The sequence below is a fragment of the Melampsora larici-populina genome (genome assembly GCF_000204055.1).
Source record: "Melampsora larici-populina 98AG31 unplaced genomic scaffold MELLAscaffold_36, whole genome shotgun sequence".
Taxonomy (NCBI): Eukaryota; Fungi; Basidiomycota; class Pucciniomycetes; order Pucciniales; family Melampsoraceae; genus Melampsora; species Melampsora laricis-populina.
This window is the reverse complement of record NW_006768800.1, coordinates 816,287-832,925: the sequence shown is the minus strand read 5'-3', so window position 1 is coordinate 832,925 and position 16,639 is coordinate 816,287. Positions and strand designations below refer to the sequence as shown.

The following is a 16,639-nucleotide window of genomic DNA, read 5'->3' as shown; positions in this document are numbered from 1 at the left end:
GAATAAATGTGTGTTGCTACCTCTACCTTTCATGCCAAGTACAAGTCTATTTGGAAAAGATACGACACATTTACTCTGCTGGCCCCAACTAATGTGTCGTATCTTTTCCAAATAGGCTTGTACATGGCAATGGGGAACACTTGTCGAGACACTCTCTGGATAAGAAACCTCATTGAAGACATAACAGGTGAGCTTGGTGCAGTAAATATACATTGTGATAAAACATCAGCAACACATGTAGCCAGTGAAATTCCTCAAATAAGCAAACCAGACACACGGATAGAGAATATTACTACATCAACAAACAAATTCATAAAGGATCATTATTCTTGCATTGGATTGACACCAAATCACAGAGAGCCAATATATTAACTAAACCACTTGGACCTCACTTACATGAACAAGGCATTCAAAATCTAAGACTCAAATAAATAAAAAATCATCATCAAAAATTTATCTCTATCTTTCTATCTTTCAATTTTTTTCTATCTTTCATTTTTTTCTATCATAAGATGTAAAGGTTTTTTGTTTCTGGCAGAGATAAGTCCAAAAATGAGGTGGAAAATTCCAATGGGTAGTACCAAGATCAAGAAGATTTCCCACAGTAGTTCAATGGAATTCAAAAGCTCCTTTGATAGAGACTAATACTCCCACAATCATTACCATCAATAAGCAATAGGTAACAACACCATATTCACCTTTTATTCAGACATTTTACTTTTTCCTCCCACCTGCCCCTTCACCCTACCTTTCAGAGATGCTAACTAGTCACAGGACTTGTGGCATGTCCCCCCACAAAGGCATTGTAGCTTTAAAATATTAAAACAAAGTTGCATTGCTCAATGTCCTTAAGACTAATGTAGACCCTGAGCACAGTAGCTAATTGTAAGTAGAAAAGTTAGAACACAACTACAATCCAAATATCCACTTAAGAAACATCAGTGGATCTCAGAGTTGACCCGGTTGCAAAAAACCCAGTCAACCCAGTGACTTTTTGGCTGGGACCTGTCAACAAATGTCAAGTTGATACACAAAGTTACCGCCAAAAAGCCACTGGGTCAACCGGGTTTTCTTGGAACCAGGTCTACTTTGAGAGCCACTATTGGAACTGAACAATAAAAAGAAATCTGAATGTGCCTAACTAAAAGTGATTATATTCCAATGGAACAGATTGGTACACACAGAATCACTCATGTTGTGGGTGCGGTGCAAAAGGCACAAAAAGGGTGTGTCTCAAAAGTCCAAAGCATGGGTGCGCCCCTAGCTAATCTATCCTTCAGATAGAAGGAGAACTTGATTCTTGAGGTCAAGAAAACACTCTCATCTCCATAATTCTGTAACAAGGTATCATCCTCAATAATCAAAGAGCAACAGAAGTCATCTGAATCTGACAAAAACTCCAATGAATGGGTCTTGCCTGATACACATGTTTGCTTTTCTGGATAGGACTCTTGATGTTGGCAATGCCCATGATTGCACAAGCTTAATTTAACTCCAGGTGTCAGTATTGAGGGACTTTGTTAAGCAAGAGTGTTCAGTGAATTTATTGATGTACCTTGGGGTGCCTTCAACTATGTTGGCAAGCTCATCTCACATTTACCAATGTAGGGTATTCAATGGCTAGATAAGTTATACATACTTACAAGAGCAAGGGACTTCTGCCATCTAATACTGCCACAGCCACAATTGCTACTGGTACAAATAAATATATCCAACACATTCCAAGGTGTCATGACATGATGGGGACCTGGATCTTGGATGTATGTATAGTAAGACCGCGGCGGAAGGAACAATTGATTGCACAGCTTTCTTTGTGACACATCTCACAGCTTCAATGCTCATTTTGGGAGACCTTCTGACTGAGAAAGTTTGGAAGAAGAGGACATGTTTGATTTCACTAATGTGATTCATTGTGGTTTATGAACAGCACTTCCGTTACCACACATCATGACTTGTTTTGTTTATCACACCCCAAAAGCTATACTAGTTGTCAACCAGACTTACCTCAGTTTTTGATCAAAAGTGGGTTGGTGTACCATTTACCCAGCACCCCTCCATCCTACCATGATAATGCTGTCAAACCCCTTTCACCCTCTGCCGGTGTCGCCAGCGCATTACACGCACAGCGAGCGAGGGTGTCAGCTAATCGGGCTATGCACTCTACAATTGCTAGATTCACTCTCGCGGCGTCAGAGCCAGAGCCAGTTTTTGAGTCAAAAATGAAAACTCGCTCGCTAGAGAAAACTAAATGTTGTTATTTGGAAAAAGATGTTGTTGCCTTTCATATGTGCTACCTGCCAACTCAGCTTCTACATAATCATTGTCCCAAGTCTGGACACACGTAGCATATAATTGGTATTTCCCCTAGGCTTATGCTTTGTCTAGGAACAGCGGCCCTCAGCTTCCTTACTCCATGTTCTTTAATTATGACCATCCAAATTATTGCAACTCCATGCCCAATGACATCTTCAAACGAAGTCTAAATTCAAATACAATGGGTAACCCAACCCTTGATGTACAACAAGCAGGCCGTTGTTACAGCTTGTTACTCATTTCACCCGTAAGTTAGACCCGAATTCAGATGCTGATTTGTTCGTCTTTTGTCTGATGGCATGCGACGGTGCAGAGAGCAGGCTGCTCCACCCTCAAGCGGTGCTCCAAGCTCGGCCGGAAATTCCCCGAAGCGGAATTTCGAAAATTTCAGCAACATATGTCATGAGTCCTCATGAGTCTGCCAAGCCAAGATGGGCCAAGATTGTGGTTGGGGGTCTTGCTGGGTCTTGCTATTTTGAACTTCAGATATAGTTGATTGTAATTTAGTACAAAAGTGATTTAGTGTTGTAGTATCTAGTACAGTGGGTAAACCCGAGTACGTGTTCCGACCTGCCCTGCAAAATCCAATTTCACCTTTTGGGGCAATGTCGGGGCACTCAATCTGAATGTTTGAGACTGGCACCCAGACCATTGAAAAGGTATTGCTTTGATGAATCTAGGAATATGGTTTTGGAGACCAAAAATATGATTTTACTCTTTTAGGGGTTTGGATTTTCGGACCTAGGCCTCAATTAGGTACCTAGCTAGCTACTTAGCAACGCACTAGGCCCATAATTTGATGAATATGGTGGCTCAAGTGGCAAATAACCTCCAAATTTGCCTTTTTTTGAAAAAAAAACCAAACTTTTGCAACCTAGCACCACCCCTCGACCTTCTTCTCCCGCCAAAAAAAGCAGAAAAAATGGCAAAAAAATCTCAAAAATTTCGGACCCAAAGCTCTATGCAGGGTGGCTTGGAACACGTACTCGGGTTTACCCACTGTATGCCACGGGTGAAGTTGAAGGCTTTGTAAGATGGAGGACTCGAGGAGAGCTGAAGCTGGTGGAAGCTCTCGTGATGGAAGTCTATAAATGTGTGCAGTATCACATGGAAATCAGATGGACTTTACCTCGACTAGATCTGATGTTCAAATACGTGTTTGCCATATGTTTAGAGTTCACCAGAGTTCACCAGAGTTCATCTCAGTCCACATTGATTTATTGATGGCTCTCGAGCTCTCTCGAGTCTCGATGAACTCTTGATTTAGGGTGCTCCCTTTGATGGCCTTGATCATGAGTCACAGTTCACTGGCGTCATGATCAGCTCGTCTTAGTCACACACCGTGCAGTCACATTATTTTCTTAATGGCATTTTACTTAATAGCGAAGTCCTAAAGCTGCCTTCGATGTCACCAAAACATTTTTTACGTTGAAGCTCACTTTCAGACTCTCATGACCTCGACCATAAAATCAATTTATTTTAACTCCTCGAATTGAATGATCGGTATGTATGTACACGAAAAAACTTGGAAGAGAATGTCCGATGTATTGTATATCGTGTGCAAAGAATCCATGTTCAACCCGACTCATTTCTTGTTTGTAAGCCTTTTAAACTCTGGCATCATCAACACATCCCTTGCCTGCTGCAGCCCGCTTCTTTCTACAACGTCATTTCCTCTCACACTGTTTTTACTCTCTGTCCCCACCAAAGCTCAACGAGGCCCAGCATCCTCAAAGTTTTTGAGCGATCAAATTATCGCTGCCCTCCTTTTCCTCTGCGACTTTGCTCGCAAATACCTCCGACTCTTGCGTCTATACCCTCGGCACCCTTTGTGTGAGAAAACCGTTGTCATTCGTCCGGTCACGACCTCTTGCCCCCGATTTGCTACCCTCGGCCAGGCCTTAATTCACAACACCTCGACTCGAATTCTCAGTTGTTTGGCGCTGCTGGTTGATTGGACCCATAACTTGAGAACATTTTCACCGAACATCAGCTAGCTTCGGCACATTGAAAGTCCCTACCTTGTAGGTAGCAGACAACAGCAAATAGCAGGTCATCAATGTGAGCACTGAACTCTGAATGATAAAGAATTTCAGACACTCGCTCATTCACGCATGATAAAACTTACCAAAAGTTTGGCATTGATCCAGCCTTTTGTCACACTACAGGACAATATATCTGATCGAAGGAGATCTGTTGATTGCATTGTGAGTTGGTTTTGCATGAGGGCTAGAGACGCATTCATTTCAAATGCTAAATGATTCTATGTAAGACCGTGCCTCGTCTTCTCGATTAGGCTCCAGGCACGCGCGTCAGCTAGTCTCTCGTCCATCAAGGAACTTTCTCCTGATCAGTGTGCGTGACTGCTTCTTTTGTCTTTTATGGTGAACTTTCCGTGGAAATAAATATTCCAATAGGCTCCGCAACTCGACTGCAACAGAACCCAAAATTGATTGTCAATCTATGCTTTCAGCTTCCGTTTTGCGTCTCCCACTACTCGATTCTCTTGGTACCTCAAGTCTGTTTTCCTGATCTGCGGACCTGCTCGTTCACACACTCATCGAGCACGCGCGCATTCTATCCACGACACGGAACCAGGATCCTTTACCTTTCATCACTGGTCGCAAAATGAACGAGGGTCTGCCACACCAACTCAACGTCCGGGATCCGCTCAGCGCACACTTGTTCCAATTTTCACCTTCCGTCCCTACCCCTTCACTGCCCAGGACTGACTGGAAAGGCACGAATCTCTCGCCCGCTCTTCCCTTTCGGACCGGAAATTATGTAGCCTCTTCAGCCTCCTCTTCAGCCTCGTCCTCGTCTTCGGAGCTATATCGTCATCCACTTCCTCTGAATCTTTCTTCAATACGCGATGCCGATCCTCCTACTAGCCTGACACCCTCGCATTCAACTCGATTGCCACCTCTAAGTTCTGATGTTGAGCGGTGTTATGAAGGTTTCCAGAACCAGAACTTGCCTATACCCGAACGTCAGGAGAATATGCCCACACAAGCTGTGGGCACGCAGGCCACTTTTGGACTTGATCAAATGTGGGCATTGCAACCCGGTCGCTCGCAAGCGACAACGCCGAGTCTAGGGGTTGAAGCTCCTTCGATGGAACAGCTTTCGGGGATACGTACAAAGAAACTGAGGATTTCAGATGGTGGAGGTCTCGACATGTGTTTTCCAACTTCAGCACCGCATGATGGCAGTCTTCCCAGCTCAATGACACCCTCCACATCACCTGTTGAATTGTCTAGAAATCATTACACCCACCGGCCATCTTATCCTGCAACATTTTCTGCAAATGAAGTCTCTCCACCGCAGGGACAGCGACTGAGCAGGAATGACAACTGCGCTCGCACATTTTCGATGACAGTGGGCGACGGCTCCGCTTTGCGGGGCAGTCGAGCGCCCCCTCCGCCGGCCTTGAACGCGCAAGCTGGCTGGCAACATCGTTCTACGCATGCTCCTGAGTTCTCGCCAGTATCTGCTAGCTATCATCCCTTTTCGCCGTTCGCTAGCGCGTTTTCTCGACCTGAGTCGACGGCTTCACCTCACACGGCACCACGGACTAGCGAGCTCTTTGACGCTTCCCAATTGGCTCATCAATTGCCTTCCCAGCTCTCTCTTCGAAGCCCAGTGCAGGATCGGGCCCAGCGGCACTCATTCGAATCCCACAGCGAGCTATCCCCCATTACTCCACACTCGTCTCACCCTTTTTCGTCCTCTGGATTTGATCATTCAGGAACCAAGCATGCTTATACGCCATCTTCGATGGGACCGTGCCAATCATCAGATCCCGCGACATTACTCTATGCGCTCTGCCGTCCTTCGGATGTAGCGGGAATCCATGGCAACGTCGCCTCGTTCCTTGGAAGCTTATCTGGTCCTGAGTGGCCTTCGCCCCCTAAAAGCGCCCCACCGTCGTGTGATCAATTTGGAATCTCGCACAATTTTTCGCTACAAGCTCAGTCACTTCGTCCCATGGGTTTAACTAAGAAAGGCAATCCTCGACTACCACGACAGCTCATTAGTTGTGACTTCTGTCGGATTCGCAAGCTTCGGGTTAGTAAATTGATCCACTTGAAAACTTTCAAAAAGCTAATTGATCAACTGACTTGTATCGTGTTATAACAGTGTGACGGCAAACGTCCGTGTGCACACTGTTCACGACGCTCGAGAGAGTGCAATTACCAACCCTCGGTACGTAAACGGGGGAAAGGCAAAAAGAATAAAGAAAACGAGCTAGCATCGTCTCTTCCTCGACAAAAAGCTGAGCTGAACCACACAAACGATCAAGCTCAGCCGGCGGAAACGTCGAGTCCTTTCAGTGGCACGAGGAGCGGTGACTAGAATTCCGGCATGTGGTGCTTTCCCTTTTGACTTTGGAAGACCCACCATTGCGATTTTTTCTCTCGGTTTGATACGTAGTTTGCATTTCGTTCCTTCCTCTGGCTGCATTATCTTTTTTTGGATCGTTTATAGAGTTTTTTTGGATCATTCATCTTTTTCTTGTCCGCTTGCTTTATCCTTCGTTCACATCTTTTTTTGCTCGTTTTTCTTTCTCTTCTGGAACTCCATAGTCTTCTCGAGTCAAGTTCGTTAGCCCAATTGGGCTATACCTTTTCACTGCGGTTCACAGATGATTATTTTCACAGATGATGTTCTTTCCAGAGGAAAATGTAAATGGAAATGCTTTGTACAAAACTCGACACCTAACATAGTCTTTTTGCATTAAGTATCTTTTGGAAGTAACTGTAAAATCTGTTCTAGTATTATGCATTTCTCTTGCTTGTTTTGTTTGATAATTGGAGGTTTTTGTGCCTGGCGCCCACTGCTCCCTTCTTGTCCTTTACACGGTGACTCGTTAGATTTTAGTTTGCGGAAAATGTATATAAACATGTTGAAGATCATTCTTCCAACCGGAAAATCAATTTTGAGGCTACCTACCTATCTTTGAGTGCCTCCTTCAATGTTGGTGTCTTACAAGGGAGATCTTAATTGGGACTCATCTTGATATTATACCTTTTGAATGAAGATCAGCCAGCTGCAGGGGCAAGAAGTGTTTACTTGACTCTTCATCCTAAGTGAAGTAATTCCAAACTGAAGCATGCTGTTAAATCTTGCTTACTTATTGGCATGCTAGCTCAAAAAGATGCAAATCAGATCGTGCTTCAACTTGGTCTTGGTTTAAGCCATGATTGCTAGTCCCACTCACGTGACACAATCCTGTATCTTGTTCAAGAAAGCGATACATGTGTAAGATCATTTCCCCTCAGACTAGACTCACCCATAAACTGCAAGCAGGGGTTTTCCCGTCAATATGAGTGACATACAAATCCAAAATTTGAGGGCAATCCTTCAAGGTACTCCAGATTTGCCGCGATGTGCATGAACTTTACCAAGGAAACAAAGAAACACAAAGATGGGGATGAGGATGATAAGAATGTCCAAATTTCTGAATTCCCCCGAGGTAAAAGAATTGAAGAAAACTAGAAACCACTTTGACCCAAGCTTTTGATTTTATGGATCTAGTCAAGGTTGGGCTGCACGATGGCTTGGTATGTATGACGGCAACCTGGAAACCCCGAGAGTGCTTTACATTTTTTTTTGTTGATTTTAGAATTCGACAGAGAACACTGATCAAGAATGCAAGGATTCGCAAACAGCTAGCAAACAGATTGCATAGATCCATTTCGAGCTACATACGTGAGGCCGCATGGGTGATCAAGAAGAACCTGAACTACAAAACATCTGAGCCTCAGCAGTGGTGTGGTGTAGCACTAGTGTGTTTTCATCTCGATGACAACTTGGCTGGTGTGGCTGACATACTAACTCGTCGCTAAGCCTATCACACACGTTTCGTTTGTCTTCGATCCTACTGGCGCTTCTCCTCATGAAGAATCACGTCGTGAAGTTGATGTATAGTTGATCAGCTTCCTAAAAATGTCCAACTTGACTCTTTCCCTTCACTCAAGGTTATTCATCCAAACTATCAGCTATCAAGTTCACATCTTCGGAATCAACTGTTTGTATATAACGAAGCTCAAATAATCTTCAACAAGTTTGCATTTCTTGCGTACTACTTGCCAGACCATCAATCCGACTTTTGCGACATCGTTCAAACCGGCTTCTTCAAGTTCAAGTGTGTTCAAGATAATTTCTTTTCACTGCCGCATAGCTGACCATTTGTTCATCTTTAGTATACATTGACACCTACCACACGCGTCATGGGTCGTAGGTCACCAATGAGAACGTCCAAGCGTCCCTTTCCACCAGGATTTACTCCTGTGCCTGCATCTCATGCTCTTTCCATCGGTATTCCTCGAGAAGAATGCGAGCCGATCTTTTTGTCACCAAGCTTACGTTCCCCGATCCTAGAGCTTGAACCGTCAGAATACCCTTCACTAGAAACCACATCTGAGCATAGTTGTTCTTCAACTTCATACTCTAAATCTCAAACAGAATCTTATTCGCGTCCTTCAGCCCGAACGATCAAGATGATTTGTCAATCAGTTCTCAAGCTCAAAAAGTCAAGGTCTCGTCCTGATCTCAGTAACGCTCTGATAGAACATACTCCTACCACCCAAGAAAAGCTTCCTATGTTGGGTTCATTTAGTCAACTCACACTTTGCCGTACTTCAACACCAAGCTCTATATCTCATAAACCTTCATTCTCATCACTACAATCTAATCTGAACCAACCAATCACATCATTCGAAGCACCATTCTCAAGAACAGAACCAATTGAAGTTGAAGAAAGTCGATTTCAAGAACCAATAGAAGAATTACAAGCAGAAGCCATCCGAAAAGCTGAATGTGAAAAAGGACATCGAAGACAACGTTCGAATGATTTATTACAAAACGATCGACCTTTGTTTTTTGATAATCCTATTATCATCTCTGCTATCTAAACTTTTTTTATAGCTTTCTTCTTCCAAGATCATCCTTTGTTTTACATTTAAGTCAATAAACTTATCTATGATAATCTTTCAACTTTAATCCTTTTTTTCTCATCTATACTCAATTTAATATTCTTCTTTTCTTTGTTTCAAACTTCTTGTTCTCTTCTTCAATTAAATCCTTTTTTTAAATATGTATTGCTCAAGACAGTTTGATAAAAAAACAAGAACCACTCTGATATCTTTGTACATTTATTTTCTCTAAACCTATCTGTGTATGTGTTGTGAATGTTCCTAAGATTGATTGAACAAGGAATCCCACTCTGGCTTAGTGGGAATCTAATGGAACAAAGTGTGCATAAATCGTCACTGAGAACAATCAAGTGACGATGCTACGCATCCTCATGAATTTGTGTCATATTTCAACCAATATCCCCTTTAAGTCATATCAGTTGACTAATTATCAATCAAAACCTTTTATAAAAGAGAATGTGCTAAAGTGAAATATGATAGATATGTAAGTCAGGATATATTTCATCTTAGTCAATATTTTGATCTGTGTGATACAGATCAGATGATCAATGAAACCAGCGATTTGTAGTTGAGGACAAATATAAATCCATGTCTAAAGCCAGACAAAGAGAGAGAGATAACAAATATAAAGAATGAAAATAAAGTATGTTTCTAGGATGGTTCAGATTGGCAAGTTTTATGATTTGGTCTTTTTAATTTACTAATTGGATTTTCTCAAGATCAGCTACAAATAGTGTCTCCTATTGATCAAGCTGCTCAAAATCTGGAAATCTGGGCGGCATTGTAAATATTCTGGAATGTCTTCCATCTTACAAATTACAAACTTTTTCTTGAGAAAAGGCTTTGTACGACATCTATTAAACTTGTTAACTCAATCTACAAAGGCTTGATTGTTTTTGACTCTCATTTGTAAAAGCAGCTTGACCCCTTGTCCAGATATCCAACTCGGTTTCTCAAAACCAATCTCCAAAGATTAGAAGTTAAAGTTTCCTAGACAACTCTTACCCTAAAGTTGACCTGCCTTGGTCATTCTCATCATAGGGAAATGAGAAAACGAATCCCACAAGGGAATTAACGCTTGGATTCAAAGTTGGTCAAATGTTTCTGAGTTTTCCAAAGAATCCAACTTTTCCCTGAGATCAAAGTATTTCCGCGGGACTACATCACCAAACTTCAAAACCGTACTGAAGAAAGTTAATGATTTTGTTTGGATGGGATCCTACTTAAAGGGACCAAACGGATGATCAGATTCAGGGCAACGGTTCTTCAAAGGAAAAAGGAACAAAGAAAAAAGAAATCGAAAGTTACATAAGATTAGAGATAGGGTTTAGAAATTCAAAATTTAGTAGTTTAAAACCAATTAGGAATATATGCACACAGCACTTTAAACTGCTCTCACGGTTTTTTGAAGTTTACCATCCAACAAGCTGATTACCATTCTCATCATTTACCATTTCATCCATCATCATTCTCAATCTATCATCATCATCATCATCATCAGCAAAATGTCATCTTCAACAAAACCCATCTCAACAAAACCATACTTTAATCAGATTCATAAATCAAGACCAAAGAAATCATCACCATTAACCACAGAAGTGATCTTTAATGAAACCGAACGATTATCAAACAAACACATTCATCTTAACAAGATCAATTCAAACTTTCAAATCTTCCTGACTCTTCTCATAGATGGAATCATGTTTACCTTCTTATGTTTTGATTTATTACCTCGTATACTTAATCTCAATACGATCTTAAAACTCAATCATCAATCTCTATCGAATTGTTTACCATTCTGTAGTCAACACTTATCAATCACATCAAGCTTAATTTATTATACTGAGAAATTCACTCCTAACCTACATCTCCAAATCGCTCTGATTGGATTCCTACTCTCATTCAAACTCATCTACGCACTCATCACTCTCACTTCATCACCAACATCATCATCGATCACACCTTTAAAATACTTACTTCGTACAACAGGTGCTTATCTAACTCTAACAGCCATTGCAGGAATCCATTCCCAAACCTCTCAAATCACTCCAAGTCGATACTCAAGCCTTGCATCGATCACCTCAGCTACGATCCTCTTGGTGATCCTAACCATCAGCTTGATCATCCTTTTCTGTAGTCCGATTCTTTGGTTGATTCATCAAATCATTGAAGAAGAAGATCGATCATCGATCATCACTACCTCACTCAAACCTTCTCATTCTAATCCTATTCCAAATTTACCAATGAGATGGTACCCTAATCAACCTGCTTCTGCTATCTCTCCTCATAAAAGAGCTTTGATCGGTCCTGGGTTTTGATTACTTTTTTGGGGGGACTTGGAATCTTTTGTGAATCAGATGAATACCTTCTTACATCTTGATCATCTCTACCTTTCAATTTACTACTTCATTGGCTTATTTCATTCAATACGATAAACACCAGATCCTAAGTCGAAATGATGATCTCAAAGCCCGATCTCTTGTTTTACGATTCTCCTATACTATATATATTTACCTCTCAAACCCTAACGTAACTCCTTCCACGACCATTATAATTATTCAAACCACGCTCACCTCTTCTTCAAAGCTGGACTTTTTTCCCATCGGGTTTCCAACACTTATGTAATCGTTAGTGAAATCCTTGTTCTCTTCAGTCACCTTTTTAGATCAACCAAATCAAATCAGTAGTAGTAGTAATCACAGTAACGAATATGTGTGTTTGTCTTATTTAGTCGAATTAGTCGAATTAGTTCATGTAAAGTAACAATCAAAGTCTTTCAGGGTCAATCTGTCATCATTTTCTTTTTGGTCTTTGAGATATTCTTCATTATATATATGTAACAAACCAATCTATCTAATCTTATCTTTTCTTTCTGGTCTCAGTCTTGGTCTTAGTCTTGGTTCTTTTTTGTTTTTATTTGTTTCTAAATTTGTTTGGTCATACATTTTTCTTTTTTCTTTTTTTTCTTTTTTTGGAATTATGGACAAGTTTGGTGTTGTGTTGTGTTTGTACAAAGAAGCAAAGAGCAATCAAAGTGTAACGTGTGATAATCTGGACAATTTCAATTTCAATTTTTTTATATCTGATTTTATCTTTTCAAAGTACATCTTTTTTATAATTGAGACCTTTTGAGAGTTTGATTATGTAGTCATGAATGAAATGGTGTAACCTTTGATCTATACATAAACCTATCTTAAAGGTTTAAAAGCTATCTAAATCAACTTTTATCAATTTGATTTCATACTTTCATTATAAATGATTGAGAGGTTCAAAGGTTATCTCATACCAATCCTCAAGTAGTGTTATAAAGAAAAGAACTTGAAATTTGTGTAAGCTTACAATTGTTTGCCTTCTTCATACATCCAAGTGATCAAAAAGAAAAACCAACCAGACTTTTTCTCAAAAGAACTTTTTCATTCAAAGGAGAATGATTTCAAAACACCCAATCAACTATTTAATTTCAATTCCATGTTTATAAAAATAAAAGAAAAATACACGAAAGAAAAAAAATTACAACATCTTAATCTTATTAAATCCTTTACATCAACAATCAATCAAAAAAGCAAATCAATCAAAAAAACCAAATCAATTTTCTGTTTTTGTTTTCTTAAATAATCCTTTTAGCTTACAACCAAATAATGCTCATTTTTTAACATACAACTTTTTATTTGAAGCGAAAAAAAAGTACCAAATCAGTTTCGGGCAAGAAAATGAGATAAAAAATAAAAAAAAAGAATACTGATTGACTCAAAACTGATTTCAACTTAAAAAAAGAAACTGAATCAAAAAGAAAGAAAGAAAGATAGGTGGTATTCCAAAAGTTCTAATAAACTTAATTCAGTTCATCACAACTAAAAAAAACATGATACAAAGACTCAAAAGACCTTTGATTTTTCTCAATAAACAAACCCTCCCTCCCCGCAAAACGTTTACTCTTCCATTGGTTCTAAAAATTGATATCCAGTACTATGATTCCTATTTTTAAAAAAAACATCAAATCAACTCATCAATTCTTCATTCATCATTCAACAAACAAACAAAAAACAGAAACCCTCAACCCACTTTTTCTTAATCCAAAGTCTCCAAACCAAAAAACTCAAAGCCCCAACAAACCCCAAAACAATGATCCAACCCACCAGACTTTGACCCCATCTTTCCCACCAATTCGGTTCATAAGGTTCAAGTACTTTATTTAAACTTAAGACCCCTCCAGCTAATGAAACAAAGACTTGATCATCTTCCATCAAGATTGGTGTCACTCTACCATAGTTTAAGATTCTGGCTGAATCATGATCTCCATTCGTACCTCTTGCTCCTTTGATTCCAATTAACCATTTGGCTTGATCCTCATTCGTCTCTTCTGAATTCTTTTCTAGAATCGTATTCATTCTTAAACTTACATCTCCATATCCACTTGGTCCACCTTCACTACGACTCAAAAGAGTACTATATACGATCCCATCACCTAAGACCAAAGGATGAAAAGGTGCAGGTTTAAGATCCGGTCGTGATTTTACGTTACCCGCTGAAGGCGGTTTAGTAGGAATAATGTGTTGCATCACCAATGATTTCAATAAGATCGGACTTTCAAGATAATAAGTCAAGTTGATCTTCGTAAAGGCTTCATCAGTTGGACAAAGCACAGTATAACTATTTTCAAATCTTGCGTTTCTTTCTTGATCTTGATCAGGAAGACCACTTAAATTCTTATGTAAAACCCAACTCATATTACTAGCTTTGATCAAATCTACCATTGTTGAGGCTTTTGCTCCAGCCATCAATTTCGATATATCAATGTCAAGACTGGCCGGAAGTTCAACTTGATTAATCACATTCAAACTTCCAGTTTCGATAAGTCGATCGTGTTTGTTCACCACTTCCGAATCACGAATTTCACCATTCAGTGGTAAGCCATGCGATGTAGGACCATGCAAAGTCACATTATCTCCATCAGGCTTTGATATATAAATCTCAGTTCCTTCCAAGGTAGGATACCGATGACTATCGCCTACTGGAATCTTACGAAGGTACACAACTTCTTGAATAGCATGATATCTCAAGAGTCGAGCTAAATCCGATTTCGATTTTCCTAAGAGTAAATAATCCATGATCAGGCCAAGTGATTCGAAAGCCTTGTTAGTTGGAATAAAGTAACTCAAGCCGGGAAACGTCTTCAATTCTTCATCAATTCCTGCCGCAAAGATTGAGGCAACGCAAGTTGAAAGTTTTAAATCTGATAACGCGACTTCTAACAAATCTGAAGGTCGTTCAATGATCTGGGAGATCAGATAGATCAATGAATTGCCGACCCGAACCGGTTCGACTCCAACCACGTTCACGCCACCAAAGCCAATCAGAGAGCGCTTTTTGTCTGACCTAGATGTGCCTTTTCCGTCGCTTGCCGAAACTGAGACTAATATCTGTTGCTTAAGACTACCGTTGGTACGTTTGAGGTCGAGCTCGGTGCTGAGTAACATTCCATCGCTCAGCTCTTCAGGCGGATGTACGCCACGGACCACATGATACTTGAGCACGTCACGTAAGTCTTGGGAGTCATTTGCTGGTAATGTAGCCCATCGATCAGACGGTGCCCCGGAGAGACTCGGATCAAAGCCGTCAAAAACATCGTCTCGTGGAGCAAGGATAGTGTAAGGTTCGACAGTTGAGTTGCCCAGATATGTTGTAGAAAGATTGGCAGATCGGAATAAGGAGACCAGTTTGGTACAATTCAATGCGAGAAGATATTTTTCGAGTGATAGTGTGACGGTACCGTCAGGAAGGAATAGTTGAGGAACGAGATGTAGAACGCCTAAAAATATCCAAACCAAGTCAGAAAGGTGCACCAAGCTTTAAACTACTAAAAATAAAAGAAAAGATAATGAACACTGACCATTGTTGGTAAGCAGATCATGGCCAGTGATTTTGGTACCATTGACTGTGAGAGTCTCGGTGCGAGGGTCGACATCTACTGAAAGCTGATGACCTTGAGTAGTTGTAACGGGGACCGGCTCATTGGCTTGACGGACGGCTTGCAATAGTTGATGATAATAACCAGGCTGATCTTGTGGTAAGCCAGCAGGAGAACTGAAACTTTGAAAGACCTTGATTGCGTCATCGGAACTAAAGTTTGTCTTCAGATAACTAAGTTCAATAGGATCCAAACTGTTCCAGGCTTCATTCTCAGGAGCAAAGATGGTGAGATGTGGTGTTGAGTCAAGTTGATCAAAAAAATCTTCAGATAAGACTTCGGCCAAAATCGAAAGTTGAGGCGTAGATCGAATGAGAGCAGAAAGTCGAGGTGGAGGTGTCAAGACACGATCGAGTGGGATGAGAATTCCATTGGAAGCCAGTTGGCTTTCATTAAGCCGGAGCAAGGTACCGTTTTCACCATTTGAGTCAACTTCTAGATAGACTTTTTCGTCACGCTGGATAGCCCGCAGCTTTTGGCCTTTTCCACCTAGCAAACTAGGTGGAGATTCAACAGGTGTTTCACCAGGGTGGCGAGGGACGATGGATTGATTGACTGGAAGTGGGAAGAGAAGTGTTTCGAGCATGGCCGGCGTATCACTTGGAATTGATGAAGGTAATGAGAAGTTAAGGAAGTGATATAGGAGTGTTTGTCGAAGTTCAAGTTGAATGTTATCAGGATTTGAGGAAGCTTGATGGGATTCAGGATTGAGTGCGAGTGAAAGTAAAGGATGAGTTTCGATCGCATCATTTGTTGGTGCAAAGAAAGTTGAAGAATTGAGGAGGTTGATGATAGGTACCAAACGAGCACGCTGAACTAGGTAAAGTAAACTTGAATATGAGGTTGAATTTGAGAGTAAGTCGATGAAAGTGACAGTCTGAGATGAAAGGGGCGGTGTTGTTGTTGTTGTTGTTGGTCTTGATGAAATTGATGATAATTGAAATGGTGATTGGATTGAAGTCGATGATGATGAATGATAGAATGAAGATAGTAATAGACTGAAGAGAGTAGTAAGAGTTGAGATTGATATTTTATGAGTTGATGACATGATGAAGGAAAGTTGATGGTGTGAGGAATCAGTGGTTGTTGACTGGAAGAAAGGTAAAGAGGGCATTTCAGTTTACATGCTGAGTTCAAAATTATAAGCAACTTAACACTAAGTCACTCTATGTCATAAACTTGACAAAACTGCATTTCAACTTGGCAAAAACTCGATTTTCATCATCATGCTCATTTTTGGTACATAGACACCACCTCCGTGATCACCAACCCAAGATATACAAATAGGAAACAGTCCCCTGAGCTTACCTTGTGACTCTCATGAATTATTTGCTTTCATTTTCAATATCAATATCATGGAGACTTTGAGAGACAATTCAATTCTTATTTCATCAAAGAAAATGTACAGACTTCTACACTT

General features: G+C 40.5%; 5 protein-coding genes across 5 annotated transcripts; 4 read left to right on the top strand and 1 right to left on the bottom strand.

Moving 5' to 3' along the window:
- Positions 1–4,941: 4,941 nt before the first annotated feature.
- MELLADRAFT_78613 (uncharacterized protein) lies at positions 4,942–7,267 on the top strand (the record flags this gene model as incomplete). The annotated part of the gene is made up of 2 exons (XM_007413383.1): positions 4,942–6,381; positions 6,454–7,267. The coding sequence occupies 2 exons, from the start codon at positions 4,942–4,944 to the stop codon at positions 6,667–6,669; spliced, it is 1,656 nt and encodes a 551-aa protein (XP_007413445.1).
- A 434-nt stretch (positions 7,268–7,701) lies between these two features.
- On the top strand, positions 7,702–8,244 carry MELLADRAFT_65742 (uncharacterized protein; the record flags this gene model as incomplete). Its single annotated transcript, XM_007413384.1, has 4 exons — positions 7,702–7,789; positions 7,831–7,877; positions 7,950–8,102; positions 8,164–8,244. The coding sequence occupies 4 exons, from the start codon at positions 7,702–7,704 to the stop codon at positions 8,242–8,244; spliced, it is 369 nt and encodes a 122-aa protein (XP_007413446.1).
- A 302-nt stretch (positions 8,245–8,546) lies between these two features.
- MELLADRAFT_65741 (uncharacterized protein) lies at positions 8,547–9,230 on the top strand (the record flags this gene model as incomplete). Its single annotated transcript, XM_007413385.1, has 1 exon — positions 8,547–9,230. One exon carries the CDS (start codon positions 8,547–8,549, stop codon positions 9,228–9,230), a length of 684 nt encoding a protein of 227 aa, XP_007413447.1.
- A 1,288-nt stretch (positions 9,231–10,518) lies between these two features.
- MELLADRAFT_117376 (uncharacterized protein) lies at positions 10,519–11,569 on the top strand (the record flags this gene model as incomplete). Its single annotated transcript, XM_007413386.1, has 1 exon — positions 10,519–11,569. One exon carries the CDS (start codon positions 10,757–10,759, stop codon positions 11,567–11,569), a length of 813 nt encoding a protein of 270 aa, XP_007413448.1.
- Positions 11,570–12,685: 1,116 nt separating this feature from the next.
- Positions 12,686–16,290, bottom strand: MELLADRAFT_78612 (uncharacterized protein; the record flags this gene model as incomplete). Its single annotated transcript, XM_007413365.1, has 3 exons — positions 12,686–13,226; positions 13,314–15,060; positions 15,142–16,290. 3 exons carry the CDS (start codon positions 16,265–16,267, stop codon positions 13,181–13,183), a joined length of 2,919 nt encoding a protein of 972 aa, XP_007413427.1.
- Between the last annotated feature and the right edge of the window lie 349 nt (positions 16,291–16,639).